The sequence below is a fragment of the Ranitomeya variabilis genome, chromosome 4, assembly GCF_051348905.1.
Source record: "Ranitomeya variabilis isolate aRanVar5 chromosome 4, aRanVar5.hap1, whole genome shotgun sequence".
In the NCBI taxonomy this organism is placed as follows: Eukaryota; Metazoa; Chordata; class Amphibia; order Anura; family Dendrobatidae; genus Ranitomeya; species Ranitomeya variabilis.
In genome coordinates this window covers 663,845,831-663,864,409 of record NC_135235.1, presented here as the reverse complement: position 1 = coordinate 663,864,409, position 18,579 = coordinate 663,845,831, and the positions used below count along the sequence as shown (strand labels likewise).

General features: G+C 42.9%; 1 protein-coding gene across 1 annotated transcript in view; it reads left to right on the top strand.

The window, feature by feature from the left end:
• The window catches only part of LOC143768185 (uncharacterized), a 73,935-nt gene extending 59,669 nt beyond the window's left edge, over window positions 1–14,266 (top strand). Inside the window, exon 15 of the mRNA XM_077256875.1 lies at window positions 10,858–14,266. Within this exon, the coding sequence (XP_077112990.1) occupies window positions 10,858–11,792 (935 nt within the window). The 3' untranslated portion in view covers window positions 11,793–14,266. The remainder of the gene's footprint in view (window positions 1–10,857) is intronic.
• Window positions 14,267–18,579: the final 4,313 nt, after the last annotated feature.

Here is an 18,579-nt window from a genome sequence, read left to right as displayed (position 1 = left end):
ATGTTCCACACTCCAAATAGATTCAAGCAGTTATATTACACGTTTCTGGCTCAAACCGAGCCCTGTTTCAAATCAAACTACAGATCGGGATAGGCTAACCCCTTAATAACCGGAGCTTTTTTCGGTTTTGCTTTTTCATTTTTCGCTCCCCTCCTTCCCAGAGCTATAACTTTTTTATTTTTCCATCAATATGGTCATGTGAGGGCTTATTTTTTGTGGGACAAATTGTACTTTTGAACTACACCATTGGTTTTACCATGTCGTGTACTAGAAAATGGGAAAAAAATTCCAAGTGCGGTGAAATTGCAAAAAAAAGTGCAATCCCAAACTTGTTTTTTTGTTTGGCTTTTTTTGCTAGGTTCACTAAATGCTAAAACTGACCTGCCATTATGATTCTCCAGGTCATTACGAGTTCATAAACATCACAGATGTCTAGGTACTTTTTTATCTAAGTGGTGAAAAAAAATTCCAAACTTTGCTAAAAAAAAAAAAAATTGCGCAATTTTCTTTTACCTGTAGCGTCTCTATTTTTCGTGATCTGGGGTCAGCTGAGGGCTTATTTTTTGCTTACTAAGCTGACGGTTTTTTGGAACCAACATTTTTTTTGTTAGGGAGTTATAAACATTTTTTTTGTTAGGGAGTTATAAGGGTTAAAAGTTGACCAGCAATTTCTCATTTTTACAACACCATTTTTTTTCAGGGACTACATCACATTTGAAGTCACTTTGAGGGGTCTATATGATAGAAAATACCCAAGTGTGACACCATTCTAAAAACTGCACCCCTCAAGGTGCTCAAAACGACATTTAAGAAGTTTTTTTTAACCCTTCAGGTGCTTCACAGGAATTTTTGGAATGTTAAAAAAAAAATGAACATATAACTTTTTTTTCACAAAAAAATTATTTCAGCTCCAATTTGTTTTATTTTACCAAGGGTAACAGGAGAAATTGGACCCCAAAAGTTGTTGTAAAATTTGTCCTGAGTACGCTGATACCCCATATATGGGTGTAAACCACTGTTTGGGCGCATGGCAGAGCTCGGAAAGGGAAGGAGCACCGTTTGACTTTCATGCAAAATTGACTGGAATTGAGATTGGACGCCATGTCGCGTTTGGAGAGCCCCTGATGTGCCTAAACAGTGGAAACCCCCCAATTCTAACTGAAACACTAACCCAAACACACCCCTAACCCTAATCCCAACCATAACCCTAACCACACCCCTAACCCTAATCCCAACCAGAAATGTAATCCAAACCCTAACTTTACCCCTAACCCTAACTTTAGCCCAAACCCTAACCCTAACTTTAGTCCCAACCCTAACCCTAACTTTAGCCCCAACCCTAACTTTAGCCCCAACCCTAACCCCAACCCTAACTTTAGCCCCAACCCTAACTTTAGCCCCAACCCTAACTGTAGCCCTAACCCTAACTTTAGCCCCAACCCTAACCCTAACTTTAGCCCCAACCCTAACCCTAATGGGAAAATGGAAATAAATACATTTTTTACAATGTTATTATTTTTCCCTAACTAAGGGGGTGATGAAGGGGGTTTTGATTTACTATTTATAGTGGGGGTTTTAGCGGATTTTTATAATTGGCAGCCGTCACACACTAAAAGACACTTTTTATTGCAAAAAATAGTTTTTGCATCTCCACATTTTGAGAGCTATAATTTTTCCATATTTTGGTCCACAGAGTCATGTGAGGTCTTGTTTTTTGCGGGACGAGTTGACGGTTTAATTGGTACCATTTTCGGACACGTGACTTTTTTTATCGCTTTTTATTCCGATTTTTGTGAGGTAGAATGAACAAAAAACCAGCTATTCATGAATTTCTTTTGGTGGGGGGGTGCTTATACCATTCCACGTTTGATAATATTGGTAAAGCAGTTTTATTCTTCGTGTCAGAACGATTTTGAAAACATTTTTTTAATGTTTTGGTGCTTTTATGCGATAAAACCTATTTTATATAAAAAATAATTATTTTTGCACTCCTTTATTCTGAGGACTATAACTTTTTTATTTTTTCGTTGATGACGCTGTATGGTGGCTCGTTTTTTGCGGGACAAGATGATGTTTTCAGCGGTGCCATGGTTATTTATATACGTCTTTTTGTTCGCGTGTTATTCCACTTTTTGTTTGGCGGTATGATAATAAAGCGTCGTTTTTTGCCCCATTTTTTATTTTTTTTTTCCACGGTGTTCACTGAAGGGGTTAACCAGTGGGACAGTTTTATAGGTCGCGTCATTACGGACACGGCGATACTAAATATGTGTACTTTTATTGTTTTTTTTAATTTAGATAAATGTATTTATTGGAACAATATTTTTTTTTCTTTATTTAGGATTTTTTTTTACACATGTAAATATTTTTTTTTTACTTTTTTACATTGCGCCAGGGGGGGACATCACTATATATTATCAGATCGCTGATCTGACACTTTGCAATGCACTGTGTCAGATCAGCGATCTGACAGGCAGTGCAGGGAGGCTTCCTGGCGCCTGCTCTGAGCAGGCGCTTGAAAGCCACCTCCCTGCAGGACCCGAAAGGCTCCCCGCGGCCACTTTGGATTCAGGCCTGCAGGGAGGAGGAGGTAGGAGACCCTCAGAGCAACGCGATCCCTGCGCGATGCTTCCCTATGCTGCCTGAACGCTGCGATCATGTTTGATCGCAGTGTTCCGAGGGGTAATGTGCCAGGCGCGGTCCGTAACTGCTCCTGGCACATAGTGCCGGATGTCAGCTGCGATAGTCAGCTGACACCCCGCCGCGATCGGCCGCGCTCCCTTATGACGTACTATCCCATTACTGGGAATTAAGTCCCAGGTTACCTCGACGGGATAGTACGTCATATGGGATAAAGGGGTTAAACTTTTATTTTTTCATATGTTTAAAAAAAAAAATTAAATTTTGGAATGCTTCAATAGTCTCCATGGAAGGTTAGAAGCTGCCATAATTCGATTGCCTCTGCTTCATAGAGGCAATGCTCAGATCGCCTTTATGTAGTAGAATTACAGTATTGCTATGAACGCCAACCACAGGGTGGCGCTCATAGCAATCCGGCATCAACAACCAAAGAGGTCTGCAGGTGACCTCTGGTTATTATGCCGCTGCACCGATGACCCCAGATCATGTGCCGGGGGTCACCGGTGTGCGCATTTCGGCCGCATGGCCGGAAGCGCTTGTTAAATGCCGCTGCGAGAGTTTGAAAGCGGCATTTAACTAGTTAATAGATTGCTTTTCCGCCCGCTGCCATTGCAGGCACATGTCAGCTGCTCAAAACAGCTGACATGTCCTGGCTTTGATGCAGGCGTACTATTCCGTCCAGTGGCAGAAAGGGGTTAGTTTGAAAAAGGGTTCGGTTTGAGCTGGAAACCAAAATCGTAATAAAACTATGTATGGCCCTAAAGTATTCAGATTACTGCACAATCGCTCCTATGCATCCTTTTTTTTTCCTACTTGTTCATGTAGTATAATATGTATGATTGTGCTGAGATTGGCCTGCCTCAGGTATGTGATTCTGCAACTACCTGGTAGTTCTTTTTTTTTTTTTTTTTTTTTTAACTCAAATAGGATTTTATTAAGTATAACATTTCAATAAAACATTTGGCATCAATACATGTATTTTCGATTTTCCCCAACAACCCCCCCTTACCAACCCCTCCCCCCCCTTCCCAATTAGACAGCTCACGCTCTTCTCATAACATGTCTTGTAATAGTATATACGTTAGCATTATATAGTGTCTTCCATTATGAACATATAGACCATTATTTCATAGGAAAAACACCCCCAGGCCTATCTTCCCTTAACCTCCTCCTAACCCAATTCCAGCCAAGGCGTCCACAATTTGTCATACAAGACCATTTTCCCTCTTTTCTGCTACACTCTTTTTTCAGGGCAATAACCTGCCCCACATATTTAATGTATTCTCCCCTCGAAGGAGGCTCCTCTTTTATCCAATTTCTTGCTATGACCTTCCGTGCCATGTATAGTAATCTAGCGATTGCTATTTTCAACTTGTTATCCACAATTATCTCCTCTACATATCCCAACAAGCACACCACTTGTTCCCTTGGGACCACGCATCTGTAAGCCCCCGCTGAGAACCACCAACCAAAAAGCAGCCAATCTCGGACATGTCCAGAGCATGTGAAACATTCCGGCATTATCATTCCTACATCTAGGGCATTCCGAATCAGACCGCAACCGTCTCTATACAAGACATCCGAAGACCTATTCACTTTTTGTATGATATAAAGCTGGGAAAGTCTATACGGCTCATTCAGTGATAATTTTGGTATCCATTCTAGTACAGATTCCCACGTTTCATCCTCTATGTGGCCTAACTTGCTTTCCCATTTAGCCCTCACGCCAATCGGATATCCCAATGAGTGGGTATGGAGTAGCTCTTTGTACAGGGAAGAGATAACTCCCCTCATTGTCCCCACTCCACATACATATTCCAATACTAGGTCACTTAGGATTTTAAGACAATCCCCCTTATTTTGAGCCAAAAACGCATGTCGTACTTGTGCATATTGATATCCCCTGGATGTCCTAATACCATACTCCAACTGCAGCTGGGAAAAGGATTTCAACTCCCATTGATCTAGAATCTGATAGATGTATCGAATCCCCCTAGCTTGCCATTCTGACAGACATCCCATTGCCAAAAACTCCGGTAGATTATTATTAAACCACAGCGGAGAAAACCTCGTAAGACAGGTAACCCAACGAATTTGTTTAACTCTCCCCCATATTTTATATATCAGAAACAATGTTGGATAAATTTTCCCAAGCGTCCCAAGGGAACCATTTTCTAAGCACTGTACCGCCTGACTTCTTTTTGTCACCCTCTCTATCAAGAGTTGTACCACATTGGTAGACGTCCCATTCTCCCAGCCCTTTAAATGCTGATATTGGGCCGCTAAAAAGTATATTTCAGGATTAGGCAAAGCCAAACCTCTTGCATCTTTAGGTCGCTGAAGTGTCTCCAAACTGATACGGGGGTGCTGTTTCCCCCACACCAAACTTCTAGATAAGGAGTTAATCAGTTTGAATTTCACACGCGGTATCTAGATAGGGGAGTTATGGAGAACATACAATATCTTAGGGTACCGTCACACATTGAAATTTTCATCGCTGCGACGGCACGATCCGTGACGTCGCAGCGATCGTATGATCATCGCTCCAGCGTCGTAGACTGCGGTCACACGTTGCAATCACGGCGCTGGAGCGATGCCGAAGTCCCCGGGTAACCAGGGTAAACATCGGGTAACTAAGCGCAGGGCCGCGCTTAGTAACCCGATGTTTACCCTGGTTACAAGCGTAAACGTAAAAAAACAAACCGTACATACTCACCCGTCGGTGTCCTTCAGGTCCCTTGCAGTCTGCTTCCTGCTCTGAGTGCAGCCGTACAGTGAGAGCAGAGCGCAGCACCGCTGTGATCTGCTCTCTCACTTTCCGGCCGGCACTCAGAGCAGGAAGCAGACTGCAAGGGACCTGAAGGACACCGACGGGTGAGTATGTACGGTTTGTTTTTTTACGTTTACGCTTGTAACCAGGGTAAACATCGGGTTACTAAGCGCGGCCCTGCGCTTAGTTACCCGATGTTTACCCTGGTTACAAGCGAAGACATCGCTGGATCGCTGTCACACACAACGATCCAGCGATGTCAGCGGGTGATCAAGCGACGAAAGAAAGTTCCAAACGATCTGCTACGACGTACGATTCTCAGCAGGATCCCTGATCGCTGCTGCGTGTCAGACACTGCGATATCGTAACGATATCGCTAGAACGTCACGAATCGTAACGTCGTAGCGATGGAAATTTCAATGTGTGACGGTACCCTTAGGCATCAGAATCATTTTAATAAGATTAATTTGGCCCACAACTGACAAGTGCAATTTAGACTAAGCCCCTACCTTTGCCTTAAGAATTCCCAACACCGGTGTCAGATTCTTATGCAAATAGTTTGTAATCGGTAAAGAGATCAGTATCCCCAAATATTTAAATTGGTTTGCTATTTTAAGTCTACCCCCATCCGTGGAATCTCCCAGCACATCCCCGGCATCATACAGCTTGAGTAGAGTTGATTTATTCCAATTTATCTTTAGCTCCGACAAAGCACCAAATCCCTCAATGAGCCGAATAGCGTTGCTCAATGAGTCACGTGAGTTTCTCAAGAACAGCAGTATATCGTCCGCGTTATAGCGCTATCTTTTCTTCTATCGATCCGTACTTAAACCCAAAGACCTCAGCAGACTCTGTCAAATTTTGGCAGCCAACGGTTCGACAGCCAAAAGCAAACAAAAGAGGGGAGAGCGGACACCCCTGTCTCGTCCCTCTATGTAGCTTTATCGTATGAGAAAGCTCCCCATTCACTCTAACTTTAGCTGATGGTTGCGCATACAGCAGCTGAACCCAAGGCACGAATTGTGGGCCAAAGCCAAAACAGTGCGAGACCTGCCATAAGTACCCCCATTCCACACTATCAAATGCCTTGTGGGTGTCTAAGGATTATTATTATTATTATTATTTATTGTTATAGCGCCATTTATTCCATGGCGCTTTACATGTGAGGAGGGGTATACATAATAAAAACAAGTACAATAATCTTAAACAATACAAGTCATAACTGGTACAGGAGGAGAGAGGACCCTGCCCGCGAAGGCTCACAATCTACAAGGGATGGGTGAGAAATCAGTAGGTGAGGATAGAGCCTGGTCATGCAGCGGTTTGGTCGATCGGTGGTTACTGCAGGTTGTAGGCTTGTCGGAAGAGGTGGGTCTTCAGGCTCTTTTTGAAGGTTTCAATGGTAGGCGAGAGTCTGATGTGTTGTGGTAGAGGGTTCCAGAGTAGAGGTGATACGCGAGAGAAATCTTGTATATGATTGTGGGAAGAGGAGGTAAGAGGGGAGTAGAGAAGGAGATCTTGTGAGGATCGGAGGTTGTGTGTAGGTAAGTACCGGGAGACGAGGTCACAGATGTATGGAGGAGACAGGTTGTGGATGGCTTTGTACGTCATGGTTAGGGTTTTGTAGTGGAGTCTCTGGGCAATGGGGAGCCAGTGAAGGGATTGACAGAAGGGAGAGGCCGGGGAATAGCGGGGGGACAGGTGGATTAGTCGGGCAGCAGAGTTTAGAATAGATTGGAGGGGTGCGAGAGTGTTAGAGGGGAGGCCACAGAGCAGGAGGTTGCAGTAGTCAAGGCGAGAGATGATGAGGGCATGGACTAGGGTTTTTGCAGATTCTTGGTTGAGGAATGTACGGATTCGTGAAATATTTTTGCGTTGAAGTCGGCAGGAAGTGAAAAGGGCTTGGATATGTGGTTTGAAGGAGAGATCAGCGTCAAGGATTACCCCGAGGCAGCGAGCTTGTGGGACTGGGGAGAGTGGGCAGCCATGTACTGTAATGGATAGGTTCGTTGGGGGGGGTCGCGTGAGATGGGGGAAAGATGATGAATTCTGTTTTGTCCATGTTAAGTTTCAGAAATCTAGCGGAGAAGAAGGAAGAAATAGTGGACAGACATTGAGGGATTCTGGTTAGTAGGGAGATGATATCTGGTCCAGAGATGTAGATCTGTGTGTCATCAGCATAGAGGTGATACTGAAAGCCATGAGATTATATGAGCTGTCCCAGGCCAAAGGTGTAAATGGAGAAGAGCAGGGGCCCAAGGACTGAACCTTGTGGGATGCGATAACTCTATGACCACCGTTATCAGCCACCAATTGTACATTCAGAAAAAGCCTTCTGAGATTAACTGTCGCAGACCTGTCAGGCATAAAGCCGGACTGATCTGGATGTAATAACTTAGAGATAACACCCGTCAATCGGGTCGCTAACACCCCGGCAAGGAGCTTAACATCTGTAGTGAGCAAAGAGATCGGGCGATACGATTCAGGATTCGGGATTACCACTATTATAGTTTCCCTCCTGGAAGCTGGCAGGATTCCCCTATTCATAGCCTCCTCCAAGACCACTCTTAGTCTGGGCAACAACACTCCCTCCATCTCTTTATAGATTTCGGCTGGTAGTCCATCTGCTCCTGGCGCCTTACCCCTTGCCATCACCCTTAAAAACACACACATATATTCAGCAGCCTCTTACAGTAAATCACAGCAGGACCCGACAGGATAGGATAGATGGATTATATGATGATATACAGTATATACACATAAAATAGATGGATATAGATGTCAGTGACATATACAATTAGTACAGTATGTGTACAGCTTATTGTACATGTATTTAACTATTAAAAGACCATTTTTCTGAAAAAAAAATGGTGTGGGCTTAATTTTCTTAACCAGCAGACCAAACTTAGTCTTTATAGGCCTTTAAAACGGGGGGATTCCCAACACCCCCTCCCCCCCCAAAAAAAAAATTACGTAGGGTCCCCCTATAATTAATAACCAGCAAAGGCTAGTTAGACAGCGGTGGGCTGATATTAATAGCCTAAGAAGGGGCCATGGATTTTATGCCCCCAAGCTAAAGACATCACCTGTCAGTCGCCCCAGAGAGGGCACATCTAGCCTTGCTCTTCTCACTTGTATCATACACACCCAGAATAAAGTCCTTTAATTGAAATAATGACACAGACTTCCTTAATAAATCTTAATTAAACCATACTTACTGCATCACCCATTCTAGTGACGCCATTGTCCCCTGCAAGTGAAGTAAAATAACAAAAATATTCCTCACCTGTCCGCTGAGAAGATGTTAATCCATTTGTCTCACGACGGGTCTAGCTCTGCTACATCTAGATGGCAGGTTGCATGATGCGACCATACAGCCTGTCATAGAACAGAGACACTGAGCAGAGCTACGCCTGTTGTGAGAGAAATGGATTATCATCTTGGACAGATGAGGAATATTGTTGTTTGTTATTTTAATTTTCTTGCTGGGGACAATGGCGTCACTGGAATGGGCGATGCAGTAAGTATGGTTTAATTAAGATTTATTAAAGGCGTCTGCCATTCTTTCAATTAAAGAACTTTATTCTGGGTGTTTGTGTTTTTATACAATATGACTATGGGGTTAGTAATGGGGGCGTCTTATTGACGCCTCTCCATTACTAACCTCGGGGCTTGATGTCACCTGTCAATACAAAGGTGACATCAACCCCCCCCATTACCCCACTTGCCACCACATCAGGGCAAGTAGGAAGAGCGAGGCTAAGTGCCAGAATTGGCACATCTTATAGATGCGCCTTTTCTGGGGCGGCTGAGAGCTGATGTTTTTAGCTTTTAAGGGGCCATTATCCATGGCCCTTTCCAAGGCTATTAACATCACCCTGTAGCTGTCTGACTAGCCTTCGCTGGTTATTATAGGGGGACCCTACATCATTTTTTTTTTTGGGGGGGGGGTCCCCATTTTAATAGCCAGTAAAGGCTAAGTATACTGCTGTGAGCTGATATTTATAGCCTGGAAAGCTCCATGGGTATTACCCCCTTCTCAGGCTATAAACATCTGCCCCAGCCGTCGGCTTTCCCTCTGCTGGTTAAGAAAATTATGCGGGAGCCTACGCCACTTTTTTCAGAAAAATAATCTTTTAATTAAATACATGTACAGTGAGCAGCACACTCTGTACTAATTGTTAATGTCACTGACCTCTATATATCTATCTATTCTATGTGTATACACTGTATATAATCTACCTATTCTTTCCTGTTGGGTCCCCGTGTGATTTTATTGTACGCGGCAGAGGAATTGCTGACTTTTCAAAGGAGATCAGTGTAAAAATCAAACAACACTCGCATGGTCCGAGTGCCGTGCGATTTTATTTTTTTCTTGCTCGCACCTATTAACTTGCATTGGGAAGTCTTGTCCGAGATACACAGCAAATCACAGCCTGCTGCGATTTTTTTTTTACTCAGTACGATTTTAGCTGAGAACATCGCAGATGAGATGTAACCCATTGAATAATAATTATAATAATTTTTATTTATACAGTGCCATCATATTCCGCAGCACTTTACAATTAAGCGGGGACATGTACAGACAATAATTTCAATACAAGTTAAGACAATTTAAACAGTGACATTAGGAGTGAGGTCCCTGCTCGCAAGCTTACAATCTACAAGGAAATGGGGGGAACACAATAGGTGAAAAGTGCTTGTTATTTCAGGTCTGGCAATTATAATAAATAGGGATTTTCATATAAACCTGCATGATCCGGTCATCAGCCCGTGTGTTTAAGTGCAATAGTCAAGTATCAAGTGCAGTTATCGTGTGCATGGAGGGTGTGGAGACAGATGAATAGTAGGATGCAGATTCAGAATAATATTTGGAAGGAGGGAACAGGGCAAAGTTAGTTTACTGAGTAGTTTATGTGGTAGGATTGTTTGAAGAGATGGCTTTTCAAAGCGCGCTCGAATAGGTCGGGGCTAGGTATCCGTCTGATCGTCTGGGGAAGTGCATTCGAGAGCTGGCGCAGCAAGAGAGAAGTCTTGGAGACGGAGGTGCGAGGTTCGGATTACGGGGGATGTTAGTCTTAGGTCATTTGTAGAATGGAGGGCACGTGTAGGGCGATAGACAGAGATGAGAAAGGAGATATAAGGTGGTGCAGAACTGTGGAGAGCTTTGTGGGTGAGAGAGATGAGTTTATACTGGACCCTGTAGCAAATGGGTCATTGAATAACCATTGAATAACATTGGTCAGAGTGCAATCCAATTTTTTATCGACTTGCACTCGTCTGTTTTTTCCGCAAATGATTATGAGTCCTTATACTGTGAACTATCATTGTCTTAGTGTATTATGCATTTTTACTACGTTTCTACAGACATTTTAAGTACCAGTGTTCAAAAATATAAATTTCAGGAGATTTTATTGAAAAATAATAATTGGTTTTATTTTTGGCAGATGATGGTGACAGGAGATCAGAAGGAGAGCTAACAGCTTCAATTTTTAAATCAGAGGACCTTGATATCGCACCGGATTCAATTGAAGTGAAGATCATAACTCCAGATATAATATCATCACTTCACAGCAGAAATCTATCATCTGATCCTATGAAAGAGGTCCTAATTTCTGGTTCATTACAGACACCTAAGAAAAATAAAAGTCACAAAAGAGGCATTGAAAAACGAACTGCTGTTAAAGCAAAGAAGCAAATTACACATTCAGAATATGTAAATATTTTTCCTCTTCAAAAGTGTTTTGCTAAACATCGAAAAATTAACACTGAGCAGAAGAGATTTTCTTGTTCCATATGTGGTAGATATTTTAGACAGAAATCAATTCTTGTTAGGCATGAGAGAATTCATACTGGGGAGAAGCCATATTCATGTTCAGAATGTGGAAAATGTTTTTCAGAAAAGTCAAATCTTAATGCACACCAGAAATCTCACACAGGGGAAAAACTATATTTATGTACAGAATGTGGGAAATATTTTATCTGCAAATCACATCTTGTTACACACCAGAGAATTCACACAGGGGAGAAGCCTTTTTCATGTACAGAATGTGGAAAATGTTTTACAGAGAAATCAAATCTTATCACACATCAGAGAACTCACACAGGGGAGAAACTATATTTATGTTCAGAATGTGGGAAATATTTTAACCGGAAATCGATTCTTGTTAAGCACCAGAGAACTCACACAGGGGAGAAGCCATATTCTTGTTCAGAATGTGGGAAATGTTTTAACCAGAAATCACATCTTGTTAGCCACCAGAGAACTCATACAGGGGAGAAGCCTTTTTCATGTACAGAATGTGGGAAATGTTTTAACCAAAAATGGTACCTTCTTAAACATCAAAAATCCCACACTGGGAGCAGCCATTATCATACCTAGAATATGAAACTTTAATTACTGGAAAGTTATATTTTATTGACCATCAACCAATAACTCCCATGAGAAGCAACCATCTATTTTATTGATAAGTTGTTAAACAAAAAACCATAACAGTTGTATACTCTAATTGAGAAAGGGAAATTACATTGGAAATTGCTGTATTTTTTGGACTAAAAGATGCACTTTTAACAAGAAAAAATCTTTCTAGTAAGTAAGTGCGTCTTATAGTCTAGAGGCAGCTTTCTGTGATGGAGAAAAATGCTGAGGTAGCGTCCATCCCAATCACTACGAGAACTGCTCTCTCTCCTCCTGCTCCATACTGATCTATATGATTGGTGCAGAGTAGGAGAGGAAGCCACCAGGCTCTTCAAAGAGGCTGAATGTGCTTAGCGAATAGATGAAGAACCTTCTACCCGAGTAGCTCTAGGACCTTTCATTCTTTTCTTGGAACTGCAAAATGTATACACAGTGTGTGTTTTACATGTTCACATGCATCAGAGCTGTCTGTGCATGAAGAGGTGTGTATGTACACGTGCATATGTAACAGAGCTGTGTGTGTATGTAAATGTATGAATGTAGCAGAGCTGTGTTATTGTAGGGAAGACAGGTAGGACAGGGTTAAAAGTTAGCACTGGAAGTCCTGCTTATGTGCACTTAGCCTAAAGCCAGGCTCTGTATTCATTTTTAGGCAGTCAATAGGGGGAAATTGAGCAGTCTGTGTCTTGGAGCTGGTGGGGTGGAGCGAGTACAACTGTGTTAATGTACTGTGCCTACCCTGAAAAAAAGACTGTGTTCTTTATTACATGTTTGGGGCTGAAGGCAACCTGTTATGTTTTATTTTCTTAAGCTGGAGAAAGCATTTTCATGTGGATTGTGTAGAAACGTAATAAACAATACCTTGTTTTGCTTGTGCTAAGCAAGTGCCCACTGCTGAGGGTGAGTCTCTACAAATGGTGTTTGAATGTGGAGCACAGTCCCAAAGAGCACTGTTAATTACAGTGGACTCTTGTACTTGGTAAGTTTTGTGACCCTGATAAGGGCCACACTTACTCATGTGCTAGTTACTGGGAAGGGGTTGGGGTATGGTGATTCCATGTAGATGCAGTGAACTATCCCATGGTCAACATGTGAACAGACTGTGGTAAGAAGTGGGAGTAGTCAAAGACTTACTGTATTCTATTGTTAGTGGACATGACTTTTTAGTGTTTGGGACTTATGGGCTAAAACTGTAGCACCCAGTAGTCTAGTATGCCACCAACAGTTGGCTATGGTAACAAGGTAACAAGGTCACATGATGTAAACAATTAATTTCCTTTAACTCTACTGGCTAGAAAGGATGGCGAGGAAGCATCCCCTGAAGCCATTGTCCCTGACCTGGAAGATTTCCAGGACAACTTTGGGACTGGCCAGCTCAGAGACTTAATGATAAAAGGTACCCTGGAAAATGTAAGCTGGTTAAATTGTGTTCCACAGGAGCCTGGATTCCATAATAGTTTTCTGCATTTGGACAAGCATAATGATTTGTTATGTTGAGGGGCCAGGTAAAAGAACGAATCCTTATGGCACAAGATGCCCAATCCAGGGGGTATAATCAATTTGCTCCAGTCAAACAATTTAAGCCTGGGGATCGGGTACTTGTGTGAGTGTCCACAGTGTTCCTTACCAAGTGTTCCTTAACAAGTGGCAGGGGACCTATGAGGTGGTGGGAAAGGTCAACTATAAAGTACACTGACCAGGGAAAAGGAAGCCCTTTCTAATATATTATATAAACTTACTAATGCAATAGAAGGATAGGGACCTGCTAGAAACCTCTTGCTGGTTAGCCCAGTCAAAATTCAGCATTGTGGGTGTCAAAGTAGCAGGAAATGTGTAACCTTTCCAAAAACACTACTAACAGAAATTGGTACACCAGAATAAGGTTAGGTTCTCTGAGCTACCAGGTCACAGCAATCTGGAGACGCACTGTGGCTTGGCAGACAGTGCTCATCCAATGGCTTTGGGCAAAGGGGGAGGGTATGTAGGAAATCCAAGTAGGACAGGGTTGCAACCTCTTACTGGAGGTACTGATTATATTACATCTGGCTAGATATGTCTCGAGCCAGGCCTTATGTTCATTTGTTGGTCAGTCAGTTGGGGAAGCTAAGCAGAGTGGGTTGCATTGTAGTTGCAGAGAGATAAGAGGAGACTGCACAGGTCATGCACACCAAACTGCAAGTGTCACTGGCTGCTGTGGACAATAGCCATTTTGATCGAACCAGGACTACATCATCTGTGTCTGAGACAAGAGTAAATGTGAACCAACTGAGCCTGAAACAGGACCTGAATTTCCACCTGGGTGAGACCTCTTTATTGCTTTGTCTTATTTGGAAAAGGACTGTGATTTTTGTTATTACGTATGTGCCGGGAAAAGGCGATTTTCATTTAAAGAGCTGTTTAAGTTTGTGGAGTTCAATAAACCTCACACTGCTTTGACACAAGAATCCGGTGCCTGTGTGACCTCTATTGCCTACTTGAGAGTGCGTGTATTTCTACACACCGATATCACTCCCTGAAATGATGCAAAAAGATGTCATAATATAAAGCTAACAGTTTTTTTAACCTATGTTCAAGCCTTCTACTGGCAGTGCAGGCACTCACGGTCCTGTGTCTCCGAATGTTAATGAGAAAAACTTTTATGTGCGAAACATGACTCGCTCCTCATCTTTCAGCCCCTTTCTGGTAGACAGTAAATAACATCAATCCCTCCCTTCAGATCGCCAACATCATTCCTTTCACTGTGCAGCCCCACCCCTTATGCAGCTCCACACGATTGACAGCACCTCTTCCCTGCGCAGAGACCCCTCCACCTGCAGTTTGATGAAAGTAATATCACTTCACTTGCATAGCTCACCAACATGCGGCCCCACGCAAGAAACAGCAGGTTCTTCCTTGCGCAGCCTCCAACATGCAGCCCCTTGCAAGTAACATCACCACTTCCTTTTGCAAGCCCCACAACAATGAGCATCATGCATGCAATATTGGCAAATTCCCTGTGCAAGACCAACGACATGCAGTATCACCCTCTTCCTTGAGCAAGCACCCCAACTAAATCACCCCCTTCCCTATGCAAGCCCCCTAACATACAGCCCTTTGCATACAGCATCACCCTCTTCTATGTGCAATGTCCTAATATGCAGCTCTGTACAGGCAGCATCACTCCATTCCCTGTGTCACCCCTCCAATATGCAGCATCAGCACATTCTCTGTTCAAGTCCACTGACATGAAGCCCCATGCAAGTAACATTAACTAGTTTTCTGTGCCTTCAAAATACAGTGTCAGACCACTTAGGGCTCAGACAGCTGTATAAATCAGACGAAAATTGAAATACAATGCTTGGACGGGCTGGTGGCTCTCCCGACCTGAGCATGACTTCTTCATGTGTTTCTATGCAGTGGTCTCACTCAGGTTGGGAGAGTTGCTGGCTAGTCTGAGCATTGCATTTCGATCTACTTCCGAAATATACATCTTCCTATCTGAACCCTTAGTCCCATATAACAAAAAAACAACTAAAATACAACATTAACATCTCCACACAGCTCCTCACTCCTCTTTCCTTTCAGTGTCAGTATAGAGAAGCCTTGTCCCCTCACCTAGAGAGCTCCCTGAACGAGAAGCCAATTGACCATCCATCCAACATACCTTAAATGGGACAGTTTTCATCCAGAACACATAAAAGACTCTATTGTCTACAGTCAAGCCATCAGATACAATCAGATATAATCCAACCCGACAGAGACAGACCCCTTGGTGGCCTCAGAAAGGCCTATTTAAATCAGGGCTACCATCCAAGTGCAATTGAAAACTTGATTGCAAGCACCAGCAGAATGTCAAGGAAACATCTCCTACAATTCAAAACCAAAGAAGAGAGCAACTGGGTACCTCTAGTAGTCACCTACAATCGAAATCTGGGGGAGCAGCATGGAAATTACAACCTTTATTACAAAAAGATGCCCGATAACAATCCATATTTCCAGACCTCCCACTTCTGTGTTTTAGGCAGCCCCCAAATCTAAGAAAATCAATGTCATAAGCTCCCTGTCCTCTCCAACAGCAACAGGAACCTTTCCCTGCAACCAGAAAAAAATGTAAAACCTGTCCATTTATAATGGCCATGGACAAAATTAAGATCCCCGTCATTATATCACCAGTCTATCTAGTGAGTATTGGCATTCTATATTTCGGATTGGGATGCTAGAGAGGCGGCTTGGCGAGCACAGCCCTCTAATATTTTTCAGTCAGTTGATACACCGGCAGTTAATTCGGAATTCTCTTCTCTCTGTTCTGATCTGATAAATGCACATAAGACTGGAGTCAGACTCTGGTGAAATATAAGGAGTCTGGAGGAGTATCTTAAGGTGGGTTATATACCGCGTTTTTTGCGTGTTCCCATGTTCCCTGCATGGGAGCCATCCAAAAAAGAAAAAATCCAGAGGGATAGATCCGATTTTGAGCAGCAGGTAGTCTTTAGGTGGAAGCACACGGGTAACTTCCGTCATAATAGATCCAACAGAACTAATCCCCCCTTGGATGCAGTCTAGCCTTCATTAAGGGAAGCCAGTTCAAGTGATTTTTTTTGTCATCAACTGGAAGGGAGTTGACCCCGGACCAGAAGGGGTCGAGGACGTAAGCACCATAAAAAAACGAGCTCTACGCTACAAGGGCCGAGGGTCTCCCTTTCGATGCAACTATCAGACGCAAGTAATTGACAATGACGACCGAGTCAAGGACACTTTGAGGTAATATGTAATTCCCTGCAAATTATTATTCTCTCAGATTATGTTCTATCTCCATCTGAGATATCTGTCTTGCAGAAGGGTCTTACTTTTGTACCTACTCATAAGGTCGACAAATTGAACTTGATTAAGGATCTCTATTTGTTCTGCAGAAATCTCACTTTTCAGGTCATCTACAAAAAAACAGATCTCATTCATAGTCTCCCCTCGGATGAACGCCAGGTTTTTCAAGATCTGTTGGAGCTCTTGGATGAAAATCAGTCTACACCAGCCAGGAGGATGTTTCCACTTAGGAACAAGTCCACAAAGACACCTTCTTTCTCCTTGGTACCGGCAATCAAAATCTTTTTTGAATTGGTTATTATATCCATGTCACCCCAGGTAGGCACTGCACCTAATCTCTCTATAACTGAACAACAGGCCCTCTCTACTCTTAAAAACAACAATGCCTTTATTATTAAAGAGGCAGACAAGAGGGGCAATGTAGTTTTATGGTCTACCCAGATGTACCTAGAGGAAGCTTATAGGCAGCTCAATAACTCTCGATTTTACCAAAGGCTGCCATCGGATCCAACATCGATCTTTGTGTCCAAATTTCACACGCTACTTAATAGAGCCAGTCAGTATGGTATTATTACTACTAATAAATGGAAATATATGTGGGTGGAGCATCCGGTTATCTCCACATTTTATATGCTCCCGAAGGTCCACAAGGATACTGGCAGACCTCCTGGCCAGCCAATTGTTTCCAGCATTGGCAGCCTTTGTGAGAAGGCCTGTGAGTATCTGGATTTTTTCTTGCAGCCTTTGGTGTCCTCACTACCTTCCTTTATCAGGGACTCTTCTCATTTTATTGAGATTTGCCAGAATATTACTTTATTATCTGAATGTCTCATTGTGATGTGGAATCTCTTTATTCCAATATCAGCCACAAGGATGGAGTCGACGCTGTAGCGTTTTTTCTTGACAAATGTGATCATGTTGATCGCCTGCATGACTCCTTTCTCCTTGATCTTTTAAAGTTTATTCTACATCACAATTATTATTTTTTTGATAGAGCCTTTTTCCTACAGATCTCCGGAGTGGTGATGGGGGCTCGGTGCGCACCAGCTTACGCAAATACCTTCCTAGGATGGTGGGAAGAAAATACGTACGCTACTTACCTGGTAGCAGTGTTGTGTTTTTTCAGGAGCCCATGACAGCACAACGAGAGAGGGGATCCACCCTTCAGGGACAGGAAACCTACAGACATAAAAGGGCGGTACCTCTCTCCCGCATCAGTTGGTTCCAGAGCATGAGAGGACCACCTTGGTTAGTAACACAAATGCAGCATAAAATTATGTACAATTTATCATGAGAGTAGACGTGGAAATTTAAAGGAGAAAAAGAAAGTGTTGAGCCAGAATAGGGTAGGGAATATAAGGGTGCTGTCATGGGCTCCTGAAAAAACATTGCTACCAGGTAAGTAGCGTACGTATTTATTCAGTCGCCATGACAGCACGAGAGACTTTCGGAGAAGTAAGGAAGATTAGGGGGGGGATAACAGCCTCAAGAACCCTTCTCCCAAATGTGAGGTCTGAGGAACTACCCAGATCTAATCTGTAGTGTCTAAGGAAAGTAGATGGAGAAGACCATGTGGCCGCCTTACATACTGTATGTCTTCAATCGACATTTCTGATCTCTCCGCCCAGGATGTTGCAACGGCTCGAGTGGAGTGAGCTTTTATACCTTTTGGAATCTCCATGCCACCTGCTGTATAAGCGAGAGAGATTGCCTCCCTGATCCATCTAGCTAAAGTGTTTTTAGATACTCTAAGACCTTTCCTGACTCCCTGATAAGCTAAAAACAGAGAGTTATCTTTTTTCCAAGCATCTGAAACTGAAATATATTTAAGGAGGCATCTTCTTACATCTAAGGAATGAAACTTACGTTCCATGTCATTAGTGGGATTAGAACAAAAAGAAGGTAGGACAACCTCTTGTTACCTATGGAACTTCGAAGCAACTTTTGGAAG